This window comes from Oculina patagonica, chromosome 6 (genome assembly GCF_052425735.1).
Source record: "Oculina patagonica isolate OP01 chromosome 6, crgOcupat, whole genome shotgun sequence".
In the NCBI taxonomy this organism is placed as follows: Eukaryota; Metazoa; Cnidaria; class Anthozoa; order Scleractinia; family Oculinidae; genus Oculina; species Oculina patagonica.
This window is the reverse complement of record NC_135763.1, coordinates 9,715,978-9,743,245: the sequence shown is the minus strand read 5'-3', so window position 1 is coordinate 9,743,245 and position 27,268 is coordinate 9,715,978. Positions and strand designations below refer to the sequence as shown.

The 27,268-nt window shown below is 39.5% G+C and overlaps 1 protein-coding gene across 1 annotated transcript; it reads left to right on the top strand.

Annotated features, from left to right (window-relative positions):
• The first annotated feature begins 1,670 nt into the window (after positions 1-1,670).
• On the top strand, positions 1,671-26,110 carry LOC144659000 (polycomb protein SCMH1-like). Its single transcript, XM_078519524.1, has 17 exons — positions 1,671-2,183; positions 3,021-3,249; positions 4,366-4,421; positions 5,083-5,175; positions 13,108-13,153; positions 14,081-14,350; positions 14,730-14,801; positions 16,107-16,151; positions 16,578-16,657; positions 17,341-17,575; positions 18,699-18,799; positions 19,255-19,486; positions 20,730-20,760; positions 21,583-22,193; positions 23,292-23,438; positions 24,330-24,451; positions 25,328-26,110. The coding sequence occupies exons 1-17, from the start codon at positions 2,112-2,114 to the stop codon at positions 25,460-25,462; spliced, it is 2,577 nt and encodes an 858-aa protein (XP_078375650.1). The 5' UTR covers positions 1,671-2,111; the 3' UTR covers positions 25,463-26,110.
• Positions 26,111-27,268: the final 1,158 nt, after the last annotated feature.

The window sequence follows — 27,268 nt, the reverse complement described above, 5'->3', positions numbered from 1 at the left end:
GGTCCACCCCTTATCGACTCAGAACAGGAATTAAAAAAAAATAAACTTTCCAGCAAGACCTTTCAACAATCAATCGTTACTCGCTATTGTGCGGCGCCACTATGCATGATGGTCCATGATAAATGGGGGGGGGGGGGGGGGGTCACCATAAGCCGCCATTTTGTTTACATGTTTTAATTTAAGGAAATGAAATTTTGACCGAGCTCCAATGAACCGCCCGCTAGAAGTGTATTAAAATAATTTTATAAGTACTTAACAGATTATGATATAAGATAATAAATAAGACTGAAATGAAATAACTAAAAGTGGCTATAAGCCACTAAACTCGGAAAAGTTATTATGAAACAAGAATCGAAAACAGCAAACTGACAAATAAAGGTTTGCTAATACAAATAATAATAATAATAATATCATTGGCTATAAGTCGAGCGATTTTTTTTCACCAAATCGTACTGAAATAAATTCATCTTGAGCTGAGTGTTTTGGGTTAGTTTTTTCCAACTGGTTTTAAAAAACCAAAGGTTTACGGTCTCAGCTTATAGCTGAATAAATATCATAATGTTATTTCAAGAAAACTGACATGAATACAATATTTCGGTTGGTGACTAAGCATGTTAATTTTATGTAATTTAACAAGAAATGTAGGTATCAGAGAAAAGGTCTAATTCTCTAGAGGCTAAAACACTTGCACGCATTGCGTGCATATGTATAACAGGAAACGAGTGAAGGAGTGATGGAGTGAATTCACTTCGCCCACTACAACTCTTTTCCGAGTTAAAAAGACAAATGTTTTATAACATGTGCTCTTAATTTTTGTTTACAGACTTCACAACAAATCCCTACCAGTCGGACAAACCGTTGTAAAATGAAACGACACACTTGACTTCCGACCAATATTTCCAAAAAAATTTGGGTAAACGGACAAAAACGTCAAAAAACGCACCGGTCCGATTGTCACCCCGCGTGACCGACCGACCCTTCGCTTCTGACAAGTCGTGCAATGCAAGATGCGAGCGGGATACGAGTCGGTTTGTTCCCGGATGCACAATCCCCGGCACAATCACCCTGACTCATTCACAACGCTTTTGATAAGTGATTATGAAAAACACTGGCAAACTGAACATGTAGCTGTGGTTTGCAACCGACAGCTGAAACGAGTGTTTGAATAAAGAAAAATAAAATAGTGGTATTTACACAAGCAGTTGTTGTTGATTGTTCGTTCACCGCCCGGGGCTCGCGAGAAACATCTCATTTTACGACGCAGCAAGCTTTTATCCAGCTTTTTATAGCACTTTATTATTTATTTCGCGCAATTTTCTTTGTCTCGGAGAAATCGATAAAAAATTACTCCCTTTTAAAGGCGTCAAAATTCTTAATCAAAATTATTATCTCTCGCTTATCTTATCTTCGCCGTTTGCCGCCATCTTGGAGCCTGTTGGTACACAAAGATATATCAACAAGGGAGGGGTGCGTACTCGATACACCTCGCTATCATTTTACTTTGATAAAACAATTCTAAATTAAGAAAATATTTCGTCTATCAAGGAAATAAATTGTTCAAACAGGAAATAACTTTATTTCTAATATGGAAACATATGCAAGACTGACCTTACAGTTAATCTTTTCAGTACCCTACCCTACCCTACAAAGTAACTTTGACAAGACCAGAAGGTAAGGAGATTCTGGTATCTCCGCGTCGAGGAGCGTGCTTCATTAGCTTTTATTCATTTAAACACGTATTTTACGTCAAAAGCTCGCCTTCTTTCCATTTCTATGTTTATTTATTTTAAGGGAATCGCGTTTTGCGCCGTTTAAAAGTAACAACCGGTTCAAAATCGCAATTTTCCGAAGACATTTCCCGCCAAAAGGAACGCCATTTTGTTTTTGTGCATCGTACACAAGCGACATCGAAATGGACGCCGATCAATGCTTGGAGTGGCGCAGAATTTTGATGACCGCTAGCGATAGATAAAAGCGGGAGTATTCATATTGATGTCGATTTTGCGATAAGCAGTGTCCTTAAGTCCTATTTTGGAGACAGAATCCTGTTATTGTGAAGACCTTTCGTTCGGCGGCCATATTGGATTTCGAGTTATTCAGCAAACTGCACCATGTCGGCGACAAGCGAAGCAGAAAACGCATCTGGAAAGCCGAATGGCGAAAACTTTAACGATGAAATGAAGGTGAGCGAATTATGATTAGTTTATAGCTAAACGTGAAGTTGTGTATCGATCGCGGTTGAGTCCGTTTTATGGAGCACTCGTAATGACTCCAGAAGTTTATTAAGAATAAACTTACCATGGAAAGTTTAATAATAAAAAGCAACAGTTTTGCACACGTACAGAAAACAATGGCCTTAAATTGAGTCTCGAAGTATTTGATCTTCGTTGTTTTCAGCGATAAATCGGATTGTTTTGTTTGCGTGTGCCATGTGTGATGCATCGATTAGCAAACTGCACATGAAGCTCAGTGGAACCTAGTACTGTATATATGCATAAAACTCTTAACAAAACGTCAGAGGCACATTTTGAAGTTACAAAATTGTATTTTCTAAGGCATTTAAGCTTGCAGATTCGAGGCATTGTGAACTAAATTTTGTTTGACAAATGAAGTTGTGCCATTTTTGTAGGCACGCAGCGCGTGCAAAGACCGCCATATTTCTTCTTTATAGTTGTTGCAAAGAATCATGGGTACTTCTGAGTAAAAAGTGATGCGTTAATTTCACTATATTTAAGTCTTTAATTTTGTTAGTATTTTTAAAAGGTTAGTGGTGTTCAAATCGGTAATAAGGGATTTTAGGATTAACATTGTTTAATGTTTCAAATGGGAAATTTTAGAAATAACGTTCAATCAAAACTGCCAACACAGTATGACAGCATGTTTTAAAATAAAAAACTCCAGTACTACAGGTGTTGGTGCTCAGCTTGAGAGGTTTCCACTGTACAAGGAAGTGATTTAAGACGTCTGTGAGCCGTCATTTCCTTGCGGTCCAGTACTAATTTCAGAATATAATGTTCCAGGATTATGCAAAAAGCACCATGAATGAGTTATTGGGAATGTTTGGCTATGAGGAAGCAATCACAAGAGAAGCTGTGGAAGAACTGCAGATCAAACTGCTTCCAGAAGAAGATGATGAAAACAACCAACAGAACACTGACGCACTTGATAAACCAATGGAGACAGACAAAGACGCGCCTGTTGCTGTCAACCTCAATGCTGGAGAAGCCCCAGTTGTGGTACCAATTACAGGTAGATGTTAGTGGTGCAATTATGTATTGTGTATCTATACTGTAGTCAAAACCAGTGTGATAAACATGGAAAGCAGAGCAATTTGAAGGGGTTTGTTTTTAGACTGTGAAAAAAGACTTCTCAAAGCTTCCCCCTCAGAATAATTGCTGGGTGCCCAAAGGCTCTTATGTAAGAAATCTTGGGTGCCCAACTCTTAAAGCTTTCATGGTAGTTGGTACAAGTTGCCCAAAGACAAAAATTAAGTTGCCTGTGGCACCTGGGCTTTGCTAGAACACTTCTGCCTCTCTTTGTGCCACGCTGATCTCCTTACTCCGCAAAAGGAATTTCTGAGATTCAAACCAAAAAATGGTACCTGTATTGATGATGACAAAACAATGCAGCGATTTGCAGTGTCTCTAATTACCTTATTATAGGAAATTAACGCTTGTGTTAATTAAGGTATTTGAAATTAACGCGACTTAAATTAACGCGAATTGAAGGAAAAATTACTTCCCAATAAAGGAAATTAACGCGAAAGAGGGGGTAACATTTAAAAATGAAGAAAATTAACGCAACAAACACAAAGGAAAAAAAAGACTTGTTGAGACAACAGGAACAAGTTTACCTTAACACAAAGGAAACTGAGCGCCTTGAGCGTTTTTCACAGTTTTAGTGATCCCGCAGATTTCCACCCTGATGAAATAATGTCTTTTCATAAGTGTCAAGACGTCTGGACTGTATCGAGAAATTGGTTCCAAAATAATGGAAATTAAGGTCATGGAAATTAGCGCTCCACTTAATTAACGGCGCGGAAATTAACGTTAACAAAAATTAACGCAACTTAAATTAACGCGAATTTTTGAAATTCGCGTTAATTTCATGAAGCGTTAATTTCCTATAATAAAGTAGCTGTCACTGAGTTACGAATGTAAGCCTGCGAGTAACAACAAACCAAAGAAACTACACAGTTCTTGTTGTCAGTATCTGTATGAAAGTTTTTGTGTATGGGATTTTGCTGCAGCTATTGTGAGAGATTAAAATAGGCAAACATTTGTCTTGTTAGGTTAGCAAGCTTTATAATCTGCCATTTGCACTCAAAATATAGTCTCAGTGCCTGTGTGTTTTTATTGTTGAAAGATGGAGAAAATGGCAGCAATCCAAGTGTGATACCTGTGCCAATTGTAAATAATGGGGTAAGTAAACATTAAAAATGTTTTTATTTTCATATATACCGTCATTCATCTACCTGTGAACGCACGCACTAGAAACGGTTTTCGAATGGCCTCAAACAGTGCAGCGTTGGAGGTAACACACACTTGGAAATTTAGCAGACCGAAATGCGAACTGATTTTCGAGCTCGAAATACTCACCATCAGCACTGAGTACGGACAGAACATTAATCTCAGAAATATTTGACTGAACCTGCGTATGCATATCAACACACATCAGCCATACATTTCATTTGTACAGCAATTTCTATAATCTAATCGACTGTTGCATTTTGAAACGCGCGCATGTGTTGAACTTTCGGCGCGTGAGTTGTTCGTATGGCGCGACTCTCTTTTAAACATCAGCAGTTTTACATTACACTGAAGAAGGGCTACTGCCTGAAACGTCTGAATATATAATTTTTTGAGCATGCGTTAAAAGAGTATATGTCGAATTTTTTAGTATAATATTGCACTCGCTAGAAAGACTTAATATGACTGATGTTGAAAAATTATATATATACTGAATAAAAATGCAAATAATGACTAATGTGCAAAATTCCTATGGGGAACTAACTAACCAAAAACTGTGCACTGGGTGTTAGATTCAACAATTATTTACTTCCATTACTTGGCTATTCCTCAGGTCGTTCCAGTAGCAACAGCAGCACAGCCCTTATCGAGTGTTCCCATTGCTCCAAGTGGTGCAAGTGAAAGTGTTAAGCCAGGGACTGCTTTGGTAAGTTTTTGTTAAACAGTAGCATTAGTTTGGAAAACGTAAATGCATGCTTATAATAATATCCTGCTGCAAACACAACTCAAACATTCACATAAGTCTACTTCTTCCAAAGTTCTCCCAAATTTGCTGAATGATTACATCAGCAATGTGAACATAAACTGGCAATTTTCTGCTCTTTTATGCAAAATACATTTACCTAGCCATCAAATGGGGGTGGTCATTATCTTACTGCAGTTTTACATTTACAGTAGAACCCTGGTAACTCGAACTCTGAAGGGAAACGAAACCAGTTCGAGTTAGCGGGGTTTCGGTTACCGAGTAAATGAGTAAAGTGGGTCCAGGGAAATGGAAGTTAGTTCGAGTTAGCGGGGTTGTTCGAGTTTCCGAGTTCGAGTTACCGGGGTTCTACTGTATATTGTATTTGTACAATGTACCATCATATAGAATGGATTAGAAATAGGGCGTAACAACTGCATGGAAGTAAATCAGCGAGGCAAGATAAGTGGCAAGCACTATCTGCATTTACTTGTCTGTGGGTGTGGGATAACAGGGATGCTGCTAACATTTGAAACTGGTGAAAAATTCTTTGGGGCTTCAAAACCATCTGTAGGTGGTAAAATCCATCCAACAGGCAGATATTTTACTAGGCACCCAGCTTCAATCTGCATTCCTGGGTATAAGCTTTTTAATTCGATGTTGCAGTGACATGCCCCCTTGTGTAGGAGACGTATTGATGCAACCTTTCCCTCCTACATTTTCTGGTGTTTGTACATGTGATTTTGTCCCAGTGACATGTCTCAGCAACATGTCCCTTTGTGTCAGCACCTTTATTGTTTATAACTGCTAGGATCACATTGATATGTGTAAGATCAATGTACTGCGTGACAAACCATGTATGGTGTAGGAGTGAGCTACACGGTCCACCTACACAGAATGTAGAAGGAATGGCCTAACATCTCTTTGCTAACAATATTGCAAGCAGTAAATTCTTCAGCCTAATAATTTGTGATTAAAAATGCTAATGGTACTAGAAATATGGTATGCGGTGTTGGTCCATTATGTAGTGCCATTTATATGACTTGATAAGTCAACAAGACATTTAGGGCAATTTACGGAGAGCTGTGTGTCATTTGCTGCAATGTTCAGTTGCTCTAACCTTCTTTGCTGTTTTAAAATGCTTCCCAAGCTAAATATCACAGGCCATCACTTCTACATACCCTACTTGTCCACTGGGGTCCTGAGAGCAGAGGTTTCGTATTGTAGAACATTGTCCCTTTCAAAGGAGAAAAACAAACCTTGGCAATTGTGAAATTAGATGTTAATGAGCACTCATTAAAATATCTTGCTTCAGATTTAAAATGGAAACATAATCAAGTGTTCTACTGAAAAGAACTAAAAAATGCTTCAGAAAATTAAAAAGGATAAGGTTTGGGTAGTACCGCAAACATATACATGTATACAAAAAAAAATACATTTATATGAGATTTTCTCAGTTTTAAAAAATCAGTTATCTGTTCATTATGATCCAAACATACATTTTTTCACACTGCTTATTATTATTTTCCATTTTATTTCTTAAGCGAGCTTTAATCGGGATGATCTGACACTTCACAAAACCCTGAGATTTGTGCCAAGAATTCAACAACAGCCTTCAAAATGGCTGTACCCTGTGTAGCTTACTTGTACATTACTGCCTTTGGCTTTGCCATGTATGGTTTGTTTTGCTCTGCCGTGATAGCACAAGCACTTGTATATGTGATCATGGCATTTTGAAAGTTGACATTGTCGTTGGTTACAGCTGTACTTAATTTTGCCAAAATACAACTCCAAATTTGCATGATTTCCTGGAACTTATCACTGTAAAGCAAACTTAAAACAAAAACACTGTTTGTATTGCGCATAAGATTGAATTTTTTTGCAGTTCAAAAATGTTCATGGCATTTGATAAATTTCATTGCTAGCTAAACTGCGTCATTTTGTATTATTTCATTGTGAACCCACCCCTCCCCTGTTGCAATTTTAAACAAAATCAATTACAGCTGCAGCCAATCACTGAAACCTCTGTTCTCCTCTCCCCAGGCCCCACATTTCCTTGCCGAGCCTCCAAACATCAAAGGTGTGTATTGCGTAGTGGCCAGTCTACCAGTGGTCAACGGCTTTGGCAAGACAAACATGACCTTTAAATTCTGGAATTGTATCATGTGTTCCGAGTACTTTGTTCAGAAACCAGAAGTTGTTTTTCGTGTCCAGCATCCTCATTTGTTTGGGAGCCATCCTGAATGGCTGTATCAGGCCGCAGTCTGTCAAAAATGCCACCACAGTTTGAAGGCATCCAAGCAAATTACATCCACAACTTCGGTTCCTAAGGAGGCTACTTCAGTGTCTCATATTGTGGAACCTGATGACGGCAATCACCTGGAGGGTGCATCATTAACTGCGCAGCTTCTTATAACAAACAGTTCAGCCAATGCCTCTGATACCAACTTGGAAAGTAGTAATGTTGTTGTTAGTTCTTCTGCTGGTTTGGTGCCATTGCCAACAGCCACAACAAGTGACATGAAAGAATGTGAAGGGGAAGCAGACGTTTTGTTTGATTGTTTTGTGTGTTCAAAGCAAGTGCATAAAAATGACCGGCAGGGAAAGCTCAGAAGGAGTAAATTTCCTACGCTGTTTAGTAGTCTACCCGAGAGTGTTGGCACCACAAGGGTTTGTTTTACCTGTTGTGAAAGACTGACACGCCAGCGCGATAGGTTTGTGAGTGCCGGTATCTCCGAAGATAACAGGGATTATGCTGCACATATTAAGATATGGACTGGGCAAGATTTCAGTGGCAAGTTACCTGTATCCTCCCCTGCCTCGAAAAACAGTGATTGTTCAATTTGTTTTGTGTGTGAGAAATATATCCCAGAGGATGCACAGCAAGAGGTTAAGACCTTGAACAGGTCCAAGTTTCCATCTCTTTTTTCAGTTGTTCCAGGTCCGATTGTTCAGCTATTAATCTGCGATGCTTGCAACAGGAAAATGCTGAAAGTCAAAGGCAGATTTGATGAGAATAACACTGTAGAGGAGGAAAGAGATTACTGGGTTTACATCAATAGCTGGCGGGATCAAAAAGGTTTAGAGAAACATATGTATAGCAATTAGCATACCGTAAAATTCTGGTTATGAGTCCCCCCCCCCCACTTATAAGCCCCCCTGGTTATAGGCCCATCTACCTGGAAACAAAAGAATACTGTTACATCAAGTTTTTAGCTCCCCCCCCCCCCCCCCCCCAGGATATAGGCCCTCCTCTATTTGATGACAGTACGGAACAGGGCTAAATGCTGCTTTATTATGACTTTATTACTTAAAAATGTATTTCGATCAATACTGCCAACACGTGGCTCGTTTCGAAATGTTGTTTTTATTTTCCTTATAATCCCCCCCCCCCCCCTGATATAAGCCCCTCCGTTTACGAGCCCACCCAAAACCCCTTAAAAAGTTGAATAAGCCCAGGGCTTATAACCAGAATTTTACTGTACTTACACTGTAAAAGGGCCTTTTCACAGATGAGATGTCATTAGAATGTGAAATGGGTGTTCTTTATATTAAAGTATTTAGCGTTTTGTTAAAATAACTTGCTTTGGGACAAGAAAGCAGAAAAATACAAAGTTAGCTGTGAATGGATACATTGATTGACAAGCATTCATATATATTTTAAGTTATACTAGAAAAAGTCCAAGACATTAACATACGGTAAGTTATAACTTACATGTATATTATAAAAGTCTATCAGGACTACATAATGGAGGTGATCTCCAGTCTTGTAAGTCAAATGAGTCAATGATTCCTGGGTTAATGAGACAAGGTGATTTTTACACAAAATGGGTTATTATGTATTGAACTACAGTTACCCTGTATACAAGTAAGCTTAGAAGCACTCCACTCTTTTTGCAGTTAGTTCCACTCCAATTTGGTTGCAGTTAGTGACACTCCAATTTGCTTGGAGTTTGTTCTACTCTGGTTTGCTTTGAATTAGTTCCACTCTGGTTTTCTTACAGTTAGTTTCATTCCAGTTTGCTTGCGGTTAGTTTCACACTGGTTTGCTTGCAGCTAGCTTTTATTTGTTAGTAAGAAAAGCACTATTTTCAAATTAACCACACTCACTCACTTAAGCCCTTAGCCCCTGGGTGGAACATAGGCCATTGACGATCTCAGTTCTCCATCAGCTTTCAAAAACTGTAATTTAAAATAGACTCATATTATTGACTCATTGACATAATTATTTGACTCATAAAAACTTTAATCTCTTGATGTAGATGTATGTTTGCAAGCACTGGTTAGAAATAACTGGTATCTTTCTTTGTGAAAGGGTTAAAAAGTTGCTGAAATGATACCAACATTTTGATTCATCATTTTGCAGTATCATTGGGCTTAATTTGCTGTGATGTCGCCATGGCAAGACTAGTTGGACTGTTTCACACACACAGTTGTTTAAAGTTTTGAACATGTTAATTGTGAAAGTTTGAATTTCCACCCAACAGTATTTAATGATGTCAGATCAAAATGTTGGGACCATTTGACCAGGACTTGTAGTAGCTATGTCACAGACAACGCATCTTGTTTGTCATCCATCATCCATGTTAATCTTCTTCAGTTGAAACCATCCTTGGTTAATTCCGTGTTTTTTATAACTTCTTAATTGTTTTTCTACATTATCAATACATTAGAAAACTGTTATTTGAGGTTTCCTTTAATTTTAAGTAAACAGAAAAAAAATGACTTAAAATATCATGACCTTGCTCCTTTAAGATGAAAAATAGATGATAATTATATCTTGTTTGCAACCTAAAAAGTTTCAATAGGTATAAGATATTTTGAGACGTCATGTTTAACTGTAATGATATTTGCTCTACATGTATTTTTTTAATTAAAACTGACACTCAACATATCCTAGTACAACATGTATATGTAACAAGAAAATGTCACCTAGTGTGTTGTCAAGTAAAATAATTTGTAAGATCTATCCTTGATTTCTGCTGCTTAGACAAAAATCATGCTGTCTCAGCTGTTCAGTTTCAATGGCTTTGAAGCTTTTTTCTTTTTATGTATAATGCTGTTTCGAACAAGAATTTTGCATTTCAGGGCCATTTGATAATTATAAAGGTTAGTGTGGCATAATCACTTTAAATAGTGATATCGGTACCTTAACTCCTACTTTAATCACCGCACATTCTCCTTTCAATGATTTCATGCTTGTTGTTGGATTCTACTTGTTATTTTAGTAGAGCTGCAGATTATTAGGCCACCAGTTCATGTTTACACTGAGCTCCAGGCTTCTGTATCAGTTGCCAAGGCTTAACAAAGCACTTGAGAGTTATATGTTTGTTGGTAACATGTAAAAAGTGGTTTTAGGAGTGGCTTAGTTTCAGTCAAAACTAGTTGCTGGTTTGGGAAGACTGAAGAAACTTAGAAAGTTATGTAGGCCAGTTTCTATGTAAATATGTTGGGCTGCTAGAGGACAAAATAAAGTTAGAACATTCAGAATGTCATAGCACATTGTGTTGTTCCAGGTAATATCCATACTCCCTCCCAACAGAGGGCGTTCGCCAGAACACCTCCTTCCATCTGGAAATTCCAGTTTAGGTACCTTTCTTTAAAAATTTTAGTCTTCTTGTCCCCCTTCCCCCGTGGAATTTCTAATCATCTTCCACGGGGAGGGTGTGAATATTTTCTGAAACCACACATTTTAGTATTGTGAGGTTCCATTAAATAGCCATTAACCAACCAAGGATGGTCTGGTCTTCAAAAATAGATGAAGGGGCGATTGTAAAGAAAAGTAAAATAATTATAAAGCTAAACTTAAATTTCCAAAAGGTTGGGGAACTCAAACCAAAAACCTATGTGGGGAGGGAAATAAATATTTCAATTTCTTGAATGACACATGATTTTGAAACTTAATGAAAGGCTTGTAAATTCCTATATGACAAGGTGAACCTCTTTTTACTGGCCTTTTAACAGAAACAAATAAAGACTGAAAATGTAAAAAAATGTGTGTCATGGCAGGGCTCGAGACTAACTTTTTTGCTAACTAGCCTAGTGGCTAGTGACAGCTATGATTTCACTAGCCAAAGCCAATTTTCTACTAGCCAGAACTTTCAAGCATGGTTTTCATTTTTTTACCAAACCACCTGAAACAAAAGCCAATGAGAATTCGGACAAAGTTGGATTTTCTTCGCTTTTTTTGTTCCTACCCACCGCAGAATAATCTCGAATATCCATTGGAACCGCATCTTACGATTGTACAGGAAAGCTTTTTTTGAATCGTTTACGTACTCGACCTCTCATCCTCGTTATTCATGCAACCTTACCCAATCACTGATTAACGTTACATTATGCTCGATTTCCCAGGCTAGCTTATAGTTAGCAGAAACCGTTTTCTTTCACTTGTCACTTTCGTCACTGAAAAAGTTATCTTTTGTTCGCTTTTCCAGACCCCTAAGCTTGTACTTGTTAGTTCTGTTCTCTCAGAGTCGTTTATAATTTGTAGTTTCTTTTCACAAAAATGCCTGAAATTTCCACTAGCCATTTTGGCTAGTGTAGGCCCAAAATCTGCTAGCCAAAACAGCATTTCTACTAGCCTTAGTCTCGAGCCCTGCATGGACAGTCAATATACTAATTATAATAATTTGACAAATAACTATGATAATCAAATTTTACTTAGTGATACTATAGCACTAAATATTTAGTAAATAAACCCATTCGGGTGGCTTGGATATTGGAGGATAATGCCTGAGGCTGAAAGATCGTCTGAAAAATGAACAGTTGGCCGAGAATCGAAGCATCGAGAGCAACTGTAAAATTTTGAGGACCATCAATCTTTCAGCCACGTGCATTATACTCCAATATACCAGCAAGCCAGAAAGGGATTTATTTATTTAATAACCCTCCAATTAATTACTACAATGAGATTTATCGCCGGTAAATAACAATAAACCTACAGTGATAGTCATGGTGTAACTGCAGTTGAAATAAATGCAAGTTGATTGGTTTATGTTATTTTTTAGCACTGTTATTTGATTAAAAAGTTTGTCTAACCTGAAAAGGTGCCTTTGTTCGTATGTTTTGTGCTTCTCTGTAAAATCAGGCGACAGATATCAAAATTGGATGGGGTACTTAATTGTCTGATACCCATTGTCCGATTTTGTACCACGTTATGTGTTTTATGAGCGTGTGCAAAAATTAGTTGGTGGGTTATAAATCTTGTAAACCAATCAGGAGGGCTGTGCAAGGAGAATATTACCCCTGGCTCTTGATAGTATGGATTGAGTACATCAAGGTCCCTACAGAAAATAAAAAAGACAGGAGGCGGATATTCTGGTACACCAATATCCAGTTCAGCCCCAAGCAAGTTAATAAGAGATTTATTACAAAACTTTTTAATCCAAAAAGGGATGTAAAAACTTTAACATTGTCTGGACATTATGTAGAACATATTGAATAAAAAAGAATTTCAAACCAGTCCTGTGAAAAATTTTTTTTTCCACATACATCTTTTTGAGAAATAAGTTGGTACCTTCTGGGACTCAGGGTTTGGTTATTTGAATAAAAACAATGCTGAACTGTGAATTATGATTAATGTGCCACTCATTCTGATAATCTACATGATTCTCAATAATTAAAGCCAACAACCAGTGAAAATCACCACCTAAGTTGTGTTTCAAGCCGCCAGCTTCTCTACTCAAGAGCAAACCCCTTCAATTTTAAAGCTGCGTACTTCAAAACTTTCTGACAATGCCAAATCTATTGTCCAACTAATTACACTTACTTAAATGGTTTTTTTTCTCTCTAGAATTTCGTGCAGCTTAGGATTGCACTACAGGCCTGATTGAATGAGTGATGTGTGCCCTTATTTCAGAGTGTTTATAACATCTTACTGATCATTTCTTACAGGTTGAAACAACAACAAATGAAGTTCAAGGAGAAGAGAAAGATGATGGTAAGTTAGGCCTTAACTTAACTGAACATCACTGATGTACTGCCATAATGCAAGCACCGAACACCATACCATAATGTCCCAAACTTGTCCCCAGAGGCCACGATCCTTCTGGTCTGCGCCAGGGATCGGGAGCTCTGGGATAATCTGAAAGCTGCCACAAAGGCAACTGCACCTGATTGGCTGTTGAAAACTTGTTCATTTCACCACAATCTCCGGCGCATGCACGCAATCAAACCGAAACCAGGATTTCCTGGTTCCAGTTTTTGGATTATCCCAGAACCGTTGAGTTTCCCGCCCGCTCCGGGAACGAGATTGATAGCGTCCAGGAATTTAGAATCCTGAACCTGGCAAGAGATAGGAACTGCTGACCACTAAAACAGCTGACTACACACTTGTTGTTGGTTACATTGAGCTACATGAGCTGGGAGCAGTGCAAAAGAGGGCGATGCGCATCATTTTCCCGTACTTTTCGTATGAAGAAGCGCTTGATGAGGCAAGTCTAGTCACTCTGTCAGGTCGAAGGCAGGCCCTGGTGGACAAACTGTTAAACAGCATTTTAGAGAACAATGATAGTAGGCTGAGGAATTTACTGCCCCCATGGAATTTAAATAGTTATAACCTCTTAAAGTCACACCAGTTTAATCCTGCTTTTAGGGCTAACAGATTTAGACATAGTTTTATGGTCTCAAATGTATTTAAGTTTGGATTTTTATCGCTCTTATATAGTTTTTTAAATATTTTACATTTTATCGTATAAGTTTTTATCGATTTTATAAATTTGTAAATATAACATAGTTCAACCTTGGGTTGCGAAGGTGTATTAATAAACATCTATCCATCTTAAAACTCATTTTAACCTCAGCTGCACTGATCCATTGGACTACAACAGACTTAAATCTAACAAAGATCTTTTTTGTTTGCAAATAGGCCAATCTGTGCCAGGTGTTTGTGTAACCTACACTTCTCCGCCCAGTAGGACCCCTGTGCAGAAGGTAGGCCTGTGCAAATGGTGCAAGAAGTCCAAAGTACTTCAGAGCTTCTCTTCCAGTGATGGCGAAAAAGAAATCTCTTGCAACGGGCTTTGCTCTGCCTTGTGCTTTGAGCAGGCTGTGAAAAACATCAAGGAAAACCAAGTTCATGTCAATGATACACAAAAGGTGCTTCATTCTCGCCCATTACCACCATCAAGCGGTTCTGGTGAGTAAAAATACAGTAAAAACCGATGAGAAAGAACTTAATTTTTGAGTTTTACAAATCTGTGAGCCAGCGAGCCACAGTGCAAGCCAATTCCATTTATGTACTAACCGGTGCTTCTATCAAATTAAAATATATTTGAGAAAACAACACAAGAAGTCTTCACACTTTACACACACCTCACTGGTCTGACCTAACGTGGTTAATAAGCAGCATATATCGATATAATATGGTCTTGAGTTTGAACATGATATGGGCAATACATCATTTCTTGTTAATGTGCAAGTTTTGTTTGTGTGAAATTCTCTGTCCTAATATATACCCCCCTTGTTGAGATGAACAAGACAGAAAAAGTTTTTATTTTTAAAATTTTGTCTCTTAGTTTCAAAGAAGCCCACACCATCTGCTCCAATGACACGTTCATCGACCAGGGGAAGTACGGCATCAGGCAAAGGTAGCTATCATTCACTTTTGAGGCCGTGCCAGGGTAAATTCCGACAAGCGACATGGCCAAAAAAATTGCCAAAGCACATAAAATAAAATAGCAACAAACAACAACCCTTTTGGAAAAACTTAAATTTTGACAAGGACAAGTAATTTTCCTTCAATTTTACTACCGACAGCGACGCGAAGTTTGATAAAACAGTGACAGGGTGCATTTTTAAATTTAGACAAGCGACATGGGAACCCCCCCCCCTGGCAGGGCCTCACTTTTGCTATCATTGGATATGTTTTTTATCTTCTCAGTACCTTTTTTTAACAAATTTAAATAGCCAAGCTATTATAATTATTAATGAGCTGAACAGTAAAACAATACATATGGCTACAGTTTTGTAAAACGATATTTGATCTTGACAGTGAAAAGAACAGATATTTGTTTATCTGCCCCTTTACAAAATATATCTTTTACCCTTGCTGCAATTTAGTATTTTCTTTGGTTCTGGTGTATGGTACCAGTAATATTATAATAACATAAAACAAAGGAAACTACCAGATTGTACCGATTGTATTAAGCCACATCATATTCAACATGAGAGATGGTATTTCATCACACAGGGCTGCAAATAATTTTTTTTTACTTGAAAGGACGTATGTCCTACTAAGACACCATCTTGGTCGGATAGAACAAAATTGTGGTCAGACAGATTTTTATTGATCGTTGCTATAAAATGATTTACGATCCAAAAATTGTCCGGACATCATGTCCAACCACACTTGAGATTTTGTCGGACATAAGCAAATTTTGGTCGGCCAATGTCCGATGACCGACAGTCGACTGTTATTTGCAGCCCTGTCTCCAAATAGTAACACCAAGAAGAGATGAGAAAGATCTATTTTCTGTTAATATGAGCATGGGATAAAAGAATGTAGGAGTCCCCAAAGGGAATCGAACCCATGATCTTCCACCACAGTTCAAATGCTCTTGCCACTGAGCTACAGGAGGTTCTGTGGCAAGCTAGGCCTTTTATTTTCTAGCTTATGAGCATGCAAGTACAGGGGCAAAGTGTGAGTGAACAACAGCGCTTAAGATCAGGTATCCAAACCACCATCATAAAATGACATGATTTATATACATGCTGTGGTTCAATTTTACCCTTGGTACAAATTAGTATTTTCTTTTGTTCTGACTGGTGTATTGTAATTAATGTGTGATAATGAATACAAAATAAACGATAATAATAGATTGTACCAAAGGTAAAATTGAACCACAACATATTATAATGTGATTGTTACATGATTATAACGTGTACTTTTTCAGCCAAGGATGATGCAGTCACACCCCCAAAGATCCCACCAATGCAAGGTAACATGAAGATGAGTGATCAACATTAAATTTCTCCCTACTGTATCCATACATTGCCAAGCAGGCAGGTGATGAGAATATAGATCATAATCTAATAGAGGATTTTACCAAATGAACAGGTATATGGTAATCAGTAAAAATAATTGGCTGATTGGTATCCTACTTTTTTATCCTGGTCATTACTTCAGAATTGTTACTTGTAGATGAAAAACAAGAAACCTATAGGTTTGTTTCTCACAAAAACAAAACTCTGAAATGTGAACTATAGGCTATTAAAGAATGAAAGTATTCTTTATTGTGCAGTTATGAAGCAACTTAATGTAGAAGAATTGTTTTTAATCAAGGGCAATACAAGATGAGGATCTCCATTTTCTTTCTCTTGGTTGTCACATGACTAACTTGTTGTGTTACTTGTCTTTTTTTCAGGTCCTCGAGGTCTTTTTTCTTGGGATGATTACCTGATAAAGACTAATTCAGTAGCAGCTCCCTGGACTTGCTTCAGACAGGTTAGTGACAGAGATTAAATGTACTGGAGTCAAGAACAGAAAAAAAGAAAGAATAACCCTCACTTGTTACACCATGCTAATGACGTTTTTTGATCTGATAATTAGTTGATACTAATACTTTCGGTAAATACTTGTTTGTAAGAGGCAGGTTAAGTCTTGTTTAGGCCTAGTGGCCCATCAGCAAGAGCTTGCCCTGGTTTCTGTAGCACTAAACGTCCACTGTAGGGGTACTTTAAGCATTAAATTTGCTGGTACCCATTTATACACCTGGGTCTTGTCTAAGGACACAACACAGTGACCCCGGCCAGGGCTCAAACCCAGACCGCTCGATCAAGAGTCCAGCATGGTCACCATTAGGCCACTGCACCTCCCATGAGTACTATGAGGGTTTGGTAAAAACTGCCTGAATTTTTTTTTTTTTTTTTCAGTTTTCTTATAACTTCGCCCACAATGATTGGCTTGTTTTTCTCTCTCTTCCCTCTTGGGTTGTCAGTTTTTTTCCTAGCAAAACTTGTGTCTGGTGTTATCTATCAGAAAGGTTAATAGGATGGGGATAATAGCAAGGGAAGGCGCCCCCATTCAGCCCATAATTTTTTTTTTTTACCGCCATTTTCCTCCTGATCCCAACTTCAATGATGTCTTGTTGTAATGACACATCTGCATTTAAAATCTTGTTGACACAGTCGTTAACACCGCCGTACAATGGCTTTCAAACCAACATGAAGTTAGAGGTAGCTGATCCAAGGATAGTGGACACCATGTGTGTGGCGACAGTGGTCGGAATACTTGGACCGAGGATAAGGTGTCGGTTTGATGGCACTGACAGTGCTAACGACGTCTGGCATCTGGTGGACTCCAAAGAAATCCACCCTGTGGGGTGGTGTGAGGGGAATGGTGGACGATTGCAACCCCCTGTAGGTATGATGTATTGTGATGAGCAAGTGATGACAAGACTTAATCCTTTCACTCACACAGCTAGAAACGTTTAAGCAAAAAACCACACCATAAAACCCTCATAGGTCTAAAGGAGTCTAACTCAACCTGACAAAATCGGACGACAAGTCCTGTTACCATTTAGTTATAACATGCTTCTGGTTATAACTATAACAAAATTTGAGGAAAAGAAAATTACCAGAATTACACCTTTTGATGGAAAAAAAAAAAACAACATAACAGTTGAGTTTGTTTTTGACCGAGATTCATAAGAAAACGAACCCATTTAAATGCAACTGTCCTATGATAACGCACATAAATGACATTCACTGCAATTACACAGGAATGATGGGCCTGCCAATAACCAATTAGATATGAAAATTTTGTTATAGTTTTGATGTATGCGGTTCTCACTTTTGATTCTGTGGATTAAACTTAAGTATGTGATACAAGGTGGGAACTACTGATCAGAACTTAAGGTGGCACTGTTTATTATGCTGTATACGGTGGTTCTAACTATTACCTCATAGAGAAACCCTAGTGTGCGACAATTCAGTTGACAGGGGCACCCAACGTGAAAACTCTACTTTTGGTGTCGCCGTGTCGGAATACCGTTTTTACGTTTTAAGTGTCCTTTTTGTGCAATTTAAATCCTTAGTTTTAAATGCTAAGAAAAGTGTATCTTTTCGGATACGCTAGCTAGACTTTCAAACTTCAGAAACGTTTATGGAACGAAGTATTACCGGTATTACCCGAATTTACGAGCCGCTGTTGCCTTCTCGAAAATCGTTGCTGGCGTTTTTTGGTACCCTAAATGACATATCACTCTCTCCGAAAGCAACAGGCATAACTTTCCCCGTGTCACGAAAGCTTGAGCTAAAGAAATCTCCAGTTTTTTTTATCACACTTTAATCCGAAAATGGTAGGTGATTATAGGTCTTCCGAAGAGATATTCACCGAAACGGTCTGTTGGGTGCCCCTTACGGCATAGTTGAAAGCTATTGAGCTGTACTCTCGTGTGATACTGTTGCAGGTGATTCTAACTGTAGGTAAAACCTTAATGTTTGACCATGTTCACTTTTTCAATACATATCTTTTTACCTTCCAGGTTTTAAGCTCGATCCTGGAAAATACTCCACCTTTCTGGCGAAGACTCTTGCAAATTCTGAACTCTCCCCTTTACTCGCCCCTGTACGGCTGTTTAAAAGGGTAAGTTCTTATTTATATTCACGACTATCAAACAGACGAAATGGGTGTGCAGCTCGAACTATGAGCTGCTGAGAATACAAAGAACGGGTCAAAGAAAATAGACCAGAGCGAAACTCGTCCTTCAGGTCGGCGATGGATCGAGCTAAATCCGTTGCATCAGTTTCGGACGGCATTTTGAAAGAAAAGTTGAAAAGTTCGAGAGCTGAAATGAATACATTACAACCATCAGCCCTTTATATATACGTTATAACAATAGAGACAACGCCATAACGGCTCACGTGCGTTCGTACCAATAAGAAAACATTTACATTCTCTGTCACTGCCACTTACAGTTTAGTTCCGCTGAATGTAAATACATTTAAATTGAATCATTAATTCACAGGAATTTTTTTATTACTTGTATCAACCCGATGTGTTTTGCCAAAGCATCAAATTTGACGTTCATTTTTTCTCAGGAGCCGGCAGCGCCGAAGGAAAACATGTTTGAGGTCGGCATGAAGTTAGAAGCCTTGGATCCTAAAAACCCGCTTCTTATTTGTGTAGCCACTGTGGCGGATAAAGATGGCGACAAAATCCGAGTTGACTTTGACGGTTACCTTGGTTCAGATTACTGGTGCAGATACGACTCTAGAGATATATTCCCTGTTGGGTGGTGTTATTACAGCGGACATCCTTTACAACCCCCAGGTAAGGCCTCGAAAAAAGCTTGAATTTCAGCTTGCCCTCCGGACAAGCACACGGGCGGCGGAGCGTTTTGTTCTAGCAACGTTTTTGTTTTGTGAACAGTTTCTAGACCGAAGATTTACGAAGATTCTCCGATTGTTGTACGAAGGCCATACGAACGTTTTCATTCATTTTACGACTTTTCCGAAGATAAATGAAATTTGTCGAAGACTTCTAAGGAAGTTTCGAAGATGTATGAACTCACTCACGAGACGGAATATGTTGACATAACAATTTTACGCTGCGCTCACTTTTTTCTCGGCACCAAAACGTGGGGGCTGAGTCCCCTGCCCCCCCCGCTCCGCCGCCTATGAAGCAGCTGTCAAATTTTGCTTGCCCTGAGAAGTTCCATGCTTGCCTTAGTTTACTTTTTTTACGATGTAGTCGGCAGACGACTTGCCTTGCCTACCAGTTACTTGCCTGGCAGGAAAATCAACTTGTCCCGGACGACCGGAGGGCACTTGTTTTCGAGCCCTGAAAGGGACCGTGTTGTTGTCAGTTAAAAACGTTGCCCTTGGTGGATCGATTAGCAGTTCTCGTAAGGTCACACAGAGAACAACAGCTCAATGCCCCAAACCCCAAAAACTTTATTATTTACTTCATTTTTATTATTTACTACAAACTTGATGAATTCGACATTGCTGATCCTAGCAGTATGCAGGACGCGTGTCACTTATCAACCTAGTAAAATGGCCCAGCTCACAACGAGTCTCTCGTAGCTCAGTTGGTTAGAGCGCCCAACCGGTATCTGGGAGGCCATGGGTTCGATTCCCGTCGGGGACTCAGAATTTTTCTTTGTCCCATGCTCGTGTCATGTAGAACACTTCATCTTCACCCCAAAAACTATATAGCAGGTGCTGCACTAGAGGACTGGGCCGGGTCGTTCGAAAGCCGATTAACACGAACAAAGGAATAAAAGTTGATCGAGGGTTCAGTTTCTCTCTTGTGTTAAAGTTTTTTTATCGCTAATGTATTGTGGAGTTTGAGATAAGTCATGTCATATCTGGAGAAAACCTCACTGAAAAGTTAAAAAACTGAAATCAAAATTCACGCTAATCCTGGAATAGCTTAATCGTGCTTTGAACAACCCGGCCCTATAGTAGAATTAGAAGCTTACGAGAACTATTACACTACTGCCCCGGGTACCTGATATTTTGAACGAGCAACTGATTTTTTTTTATTCTTTTGTTTCTTTTTGGCTTTCAAGGTAATACGAGAAAGGCGTTAAAAATGTTGAGGTAAGTAATGTTGTACGTTGGCAGTTTACGCCCGGACTTTTAAACTAAATCGTGCCCACGTAGAGCAGTTTTCAATTGAGTGTAGTAAAACCAAAACCAAAGTAATTACTCTGGCCAATCACAAAGGACACAGACAATCCAGTGAACCAATCAAAACACGAAGCAAATACATGTAGCTGGTACGAAGCGCGGGTAAACGTGCGCGAGCGAGTCACGATTGGTTTTGGTTTTAGTTCTGATTGGCTGAGAAAGTGGCGCGAGATTTTTAAACCAATCACCGATCGTAGTAATGCAAAACCAAAGCAAGTGAAAACCCGCTCTATTTACATAAGGTGATGCAGTAAGTAACTAGAGATAGTCGCGCGTTCAACGATCGAAGAAAAATACAAAAAAAATTGAGGGCTGTGAACAATCTAGAGAGCCTTTGGCTACGAGCGAGGCTTAGTCAAGGGTTTGAGCCAAGAAGCCTCACATTGGAAACAGGGCCTGTTTGTTTGAAAGCCTATTAACACTTATCCAGGACTAAAAAATGTACTGAACGTTGATAGAAGTTTTTATTTCCCTTGTATAAAAGTGTTTTTCATTATATTGCTAATGTTTTGTCGAACTGGTGATAAGTCGTTGAAACTAGAGGACAGAAAACGTGAACACAAAACCTCACAAAACTGAAATCAAACTTATTTATGCTAATCATGAATTTCCCTACTGTTGCTTTGAACAAACGTACCCAGGACATATTGTAAGTTCAAATCTTTCGGTGAAATAACCAGAATACTCAGTTGTGTATTCAAGTTTTCTTACAATGACTGTTTGTTTTCTTAGTGCCAAAGGAAAAGAAAAACCTGACAAACCTGAAAAACCTGTCAAACCGGACAAACCCAAGAAACCGGAAAAGCCCGAAAAACAAGACAAAAGGAAGACTTCGCTCGCCTCGCCTACACAGCCTGTACAAGCGGTAACCGTCTCTATCCCCACACCCACCCTAATAGTAACAACACCGTCATCGACTCGCTCAACTGACTCGCCGTCCTCATCCGGGACAGATACCGAAGATTCCGGAACCAATTACACCGTACAAGTTTTTATTAACCACGCATGCGAGGCAGGGCCTCACTTGAGCTCGGCTAAGGTGGCGAGTCTGCCGAGCTGTTTTCGCGGCACCGTCTTGAACGTGGCTAGAGACTGTATCCAGTCTGTGGTGAACGCGGCCGTGGATCCCGAAGTCGTGTTCGGTTTTCTGAAGCCGGGCAACGGGAAAACGAGGATCATGGCGAAGACCGGCAAGAAAACACTGTCCTGCCACTTACAGTGCATCGATCGCGTGTCTGTGTTCTGGCGCGTGCTGGAGAAGTTTTCTGACAATATTCAGTGTTGTGAGAATCTGTTCTGTGGAGAGCGTATCACGGGACCGTGTCACAAGTGCGGCAAAAGTGGTAAGATTTAAAGGATTAACGTTAACTGAGCGCACATGTGCACTTATTGAACATGTTCTACATACAGCGAACCCGGGGTTATCGTGAACTTGCCGATCCAGCAAAGTTGACGGGTGCTGACCCAGAAAAAGGCAGAAAAGCCTCAATCCACTTAGTTATGAATAGGAGTTAACTTGTCGGCTTCTGTAATTTTTTTGACTTGCTCATTTGCTATCGAAAGAGGATCGTTCAGCGAAACATACACCTATAGACTGAAATATTTAGGCCTCTGTTCGAAATATTTAGACCTTCTATCCAGTAAATAAGCATCCAGTAAGTTAAAGTGATATTGTTCCCCGGGGGGGGGGGGGCACTTCCTATAAATGGGCTAATGGGGATGTGCCGCTGGATGGGGTCGCATTTTCACGACTGGACTGACTATAATGGGGTCGCCATTTCAAGCATTTTTTATAGGATGACTAGAATGGGGTCACACTTTTCCGGGATTTTGAGAGTACGAAAATCTGGCAAGTTGTGATTTCTGAACGGAAATATTCGCCGAAAAAATGTTACCGTATTTATTGCTGTTGTTCAATATTTGACAAACGGCTCCCTGAAAGTGACTAAGTTGGGGTCGTAAAAATTAAATTTACCCAAAAGTGACTAAGATGGGGTCTATAATTGGCCATAGAATATGACTATAATGGGGTAGGGGTTCTGAGAGGCCAGCGGCACATACCCAACAAAAATTTACCCAAGTACCCCCCGGGTGTTGTTCCTGCTCTTGATTTTCTGTTTTCCGGCATCACGCTACTGAAAAAAAAAAACTGAAACTCAATAGCACAAGCTAGTAACCTGTTCCTTGCGTAGCCCATAACATTCGCAGCCAGGCACGTCACCATAAAACATTATCTTGGGACGAAATATTCTGGAATGGATTTTATAATTACTCTCGATAAAAACTTTGCAAAAGGTATCAGAAATATGAAGCCTAAAAGTTAAACCGTGTCCTTAACCCAAGTTTTGGGTATGAGGGACCATGGGACGACTCATATGTTAAGAAACTACCCAGTATGTTCATTGATTTAATTATAATTTTATCGATTGATTCATTTATAGCGTCCAGACGTAATACTGTGCTACCAGAAACATCCTCGACAACTGCAAAGAAAAGTACCGCGGGCTCGCTGAAGAGAGGTCCGTACAAAACATATGAAAAACAACAAGATGTAGCCAAGCACCCGAGAATAACAATCGACGATGATGGTAAGAAAGGGGTGGTAATTCAAACTCTTGACCTGATTAAGCAGTCCCCCTAGTGCAGCTTGTCCGTTTTGGTACTGACACTTAAGTAAGGAATAGTTTATAAACCAGTGAAAACTTGCAGGCACGCGCGTGCAACCGGTGCAGGAAGCGCGGGAAAAGACGCGCAAGGCAAATCGGGATTGATTTGAGGTTTGTCCCTGCATGATTGGCTGAGGAAACAATATCTTTGCGCTGATTGGCTGTAACAAATGATGTACAGTCATTTTGATAAATTACTGAGCAGGAAATGCAAATCATTGAAAAATCACTCTGCCAGGTTCCCTTTCTCTGTTGACTGAAATAAAAGAGGTACTGTGCGCCCTTTATTTAGTAAATATACCGGTATTTCGAAGAGTTCCGTCAGGTTATGGAGTGGGAGGCGCGATGGCCTACTGGTTATCGCGCTAGACTTCCGAACCCTGACTAGGGCATTGTGTTGTGTTCTTGGGCAAGACACTTGATAGTTTCAGTCCCTCTCTCCACCCAGGAGTATAAGATCAATATCGGCAAACTGTAAGAGCAGCTTGAGAAAATGCTGGGGGTGTGTTTAGTCTGTGATTGACTAGCATTACCATCCAGGGAGAGGAGGGGGAGTAGCAAATCTCCTAGTCACTTCATGTAACGAAAAAACAGGACAAGCTCCCGTCGTGTGGGCAACTTTGCCCGAGTGCGACTTAACCATTGTCTCTTTTCATACCTCTTTGCACTAACAGTGCTTCCTCGCCACCTTCTATTCTATAAATTTCTTTGCCTGTTTTTTTTTTTTAACTCGCTTAGTATATTGTTGTTTTACCATGTTTATTGAAAATAAAACTGTTCCACGTGTTAACAAACTTTAAACTCTTTGTACAGATGTGAGTCAGTCGCCTCAAGTGTGTTCAACCTCGCCTCCAAAAACATGGTCCGTGACTGAAGTGGTCAAATTCATAGAGAAATCCGAACTAGCTGAACACGCGGAAATGTTTAGAAAACACGTGAGTAAATAGCCCTTATCCAACCATCCTCAGACATTTCTTAAAGTACTAGCTTGGAGAATTTACGTTCATGTCATTTATTTTCTCTTGTTGATCACTCCTTTCATTTTTCAGTACGTGGGAATGTGATTTTGTAATTGGTATGTTGAAGAGAAATTTGGTGTTTTTCAGTAGTATGGGTGAAAGGGTTGCCTTTGTTTTTAATTTTAGCGTTCGTGGGTTGCTTTTAGAGTAATTACGTTGACAAAAGATTTACCTTAAGATGTATATTGTCTTAGTATTTCGCTGCAAACCTGCAATGAAAGGCAGGCTGCAGCAGTCGGCTAAAGATAGCTCCTAGTGGTATGTGTGCGAAATCTTTTTGTCTTAAACATTAAAATGGTTTTTCTAATGACAAAAACAAAACCAAAATCAAAAACACATCTGGCCATCTAGCTAATCACAACAAACGCGACAACCTAGTGAACCAATCAGAATACACCAAAAATGCAATCGGTACCGGTACCAAGCGCGGGAAACCATGCAACTGGTACCAAGCGCGGGAAACTATGCAACCGACTCCAGCTCGGAAAAGCGCGCGTAAACCAAGTCACGATTGGTTTTGGTGTAACTGCTGCCTCTGATTGGACATCAGACGTTGCATGAGTGTCATTAAACGAATTGCAGAGTTCGTGAAATTTAAAACCAAAGCAAACACGTAAATTAATTACGTTCAACAGCTGAAAAAAAAAATCACTTTTGAGGATCGTTTTAGTTAGATTTAGTCATTATTTAGAATACGGTTCATGTAAATCACGTTACTATCTGACAAGCTATCTGATCCAGCTCCGACCATCAACACCCTAAGCCACTAACTCCATTCTCTTCTCTCTACAGGAAATAGACGGCAAAGCCCTGCTACTTTTAACGCGGGAAATGATAATGTCCTACATGGGCCTTAAACTTGGACCTGCTATAAAGCTCTTGTGCTTCGTAGAAGAATTAAAACTGAACAAGAAGGACTCATCGTAGAAACTCCGCCATCTATCTCCTCGGTCATTAGCGGTTTATTATCCTGTCTTCGTGTTGGTTCCGAAGAGTGCGCGATTTTCTCCGAACATCGCCGAATATACGGCTTGCCAGACAGAAGACATAACTTCTGAAATTACCTAACTTACCTACATTCATTAACACACAACATTTACAATAGAAACGTACTTTCAATTCTGCGGAAAGAAGAAGCGGGAATTTCTTGAAAAGCAATCCCTTGTGTGGACTTTGTTTCTGGCCTAGTGTATAGGTTATTTCGATTATTTTAAGTTTTTAAATTAGCATGCGCTTTTAGATAAGCTGTCATTCGATGGCCCCCACTCAGTACATCCGTTACCATACTATTAAACTCCTTATAACCAGCAGAAAACGTGCACATCCCCTCCACATGGTTAAAGGAAGCGCGCGGGAAGTTGAACGATGCGTATAGAAAACGTTAGAGCACGATGTGAAAAAGTGCTTGCCTTGCCTGTGTGGAGTTTTTAACATAATGTTTTAACTTCCCTTGTGCTGTCAGCTACATAGCCACGTGGAGGCTCCAATAAGCTTTTTCTACTTCATTTATAAATTAGTCACGATAAACGGTCTTATCATCCTTTTTATGTAGAGAATAAACATCTTGTCAAGATACCAGTGTTCAATATTGGCCAAATTTTTCTTTTCGCGTTTTTTTTTTGGACCGAGACGCAGTCAAGGCTCATAAAAACGTAAAAAAGCAATATTCAGCCATCTCGACCAAAAAAGGCTTTTAGTCAATAAGGGATTTATGATGCAGCTTTTTTCGATAGTTAGTTCATCTGCCCCAACCCTAGTCCCTGCTCTGCTATATTCAAGCTGTCCTCTCCAGGCCGTGTGCGTGCACAAGACTTCGGCCAGGGCCCCGACGTTCAAGGCTAATTAATAATAGGCAGGGTTCGTGCAGGTCATGGAAAACCTGGAACGTCATGGAATTTTAGAATTTAATTTTCCAGGCCTGGAAAGTCATGGAATTTAGGTGTGGATCGTGGAAAGTCATGGAATTAAAATAAATTGGCCAGTTTATTATTTGTAAAGAAAAGGCTAAAAACGTACCCGAAATCAAGAAAAAGGGTCAAATTTAGGTCATGGAAAACATTGAAAAGTCATGGGAAAGGTCATGGAAAGACGGAATTTCAAATGCTCAAAAGAGTATGAACCCTGATAGGTAAATTAAGAAAGCGCACTGGAGCCCTGACTGACTTTATTGCGTCGTGTTCTTAGCTTAGGCAAGACACATCATTACTCTCATAGTGCCTCACTCCAGTCCCTCCCCCTCGACGTGTGGGGGTTAACCCTGTAAAGGCTGGTTCTCATATGATCGTCTCTGTCGCTTCTGTCGTTTGCAAAGTCTGAGGCGATTGGAGCAAGCAAACTTTTTGAAGCGACAGAGACGATCGGGGCGATCATATGAGAACCAGCCTTAATGGACCTGCATACCATCCAGCGGGGCCTTTTCCTAGTTGCTTAGCTACAGACACCGGAACACTGCAAGTTGCAGACTTTAAGCTTTACCTTATACTTTTAAATCACCCGCAGTTGTTTTTACACGTGAAATAACTCGTAGAAACTATTTTCATTTCATTTATCAGAAGCCCCCGTGGCGTTTCGGCGTGAAACATCTCGGGCAAATTGTACATTGGCGCGTGAAATCCGAATAGTTTTATACAGACGAAAAATTCCCATAATGTGCTGGGGTATTTGTTCTTAAATGCAGAGTAATTGCGGTCGGAAGTGATATGATTTATGCTGCTCACGTTTTGGATCACCAGA

Coding starts and splice junctions, on each gene's coding strand:
- LOC144659000 (XM_078519524.1), top strand. CDS start 2,112: ATGTCGGCGACAAGCGAAGCAGAAAACGCATCTGGAAAGCCGAATGGC. Junction 2,184..3,020: donor ACTTTAACGATGAAATGAAG/GTGAGCGAATTA, acceptor ATAATGTTCCAG/GATTATGCAAAAAGCACCAT. Junction 24,452..25,327: donor CGGAAATGTTTAGAAAACAC/GTGAGTAAATAG, acceptor TTCTCTCTACAG/GAAATAGACGGCAAAGCCCT.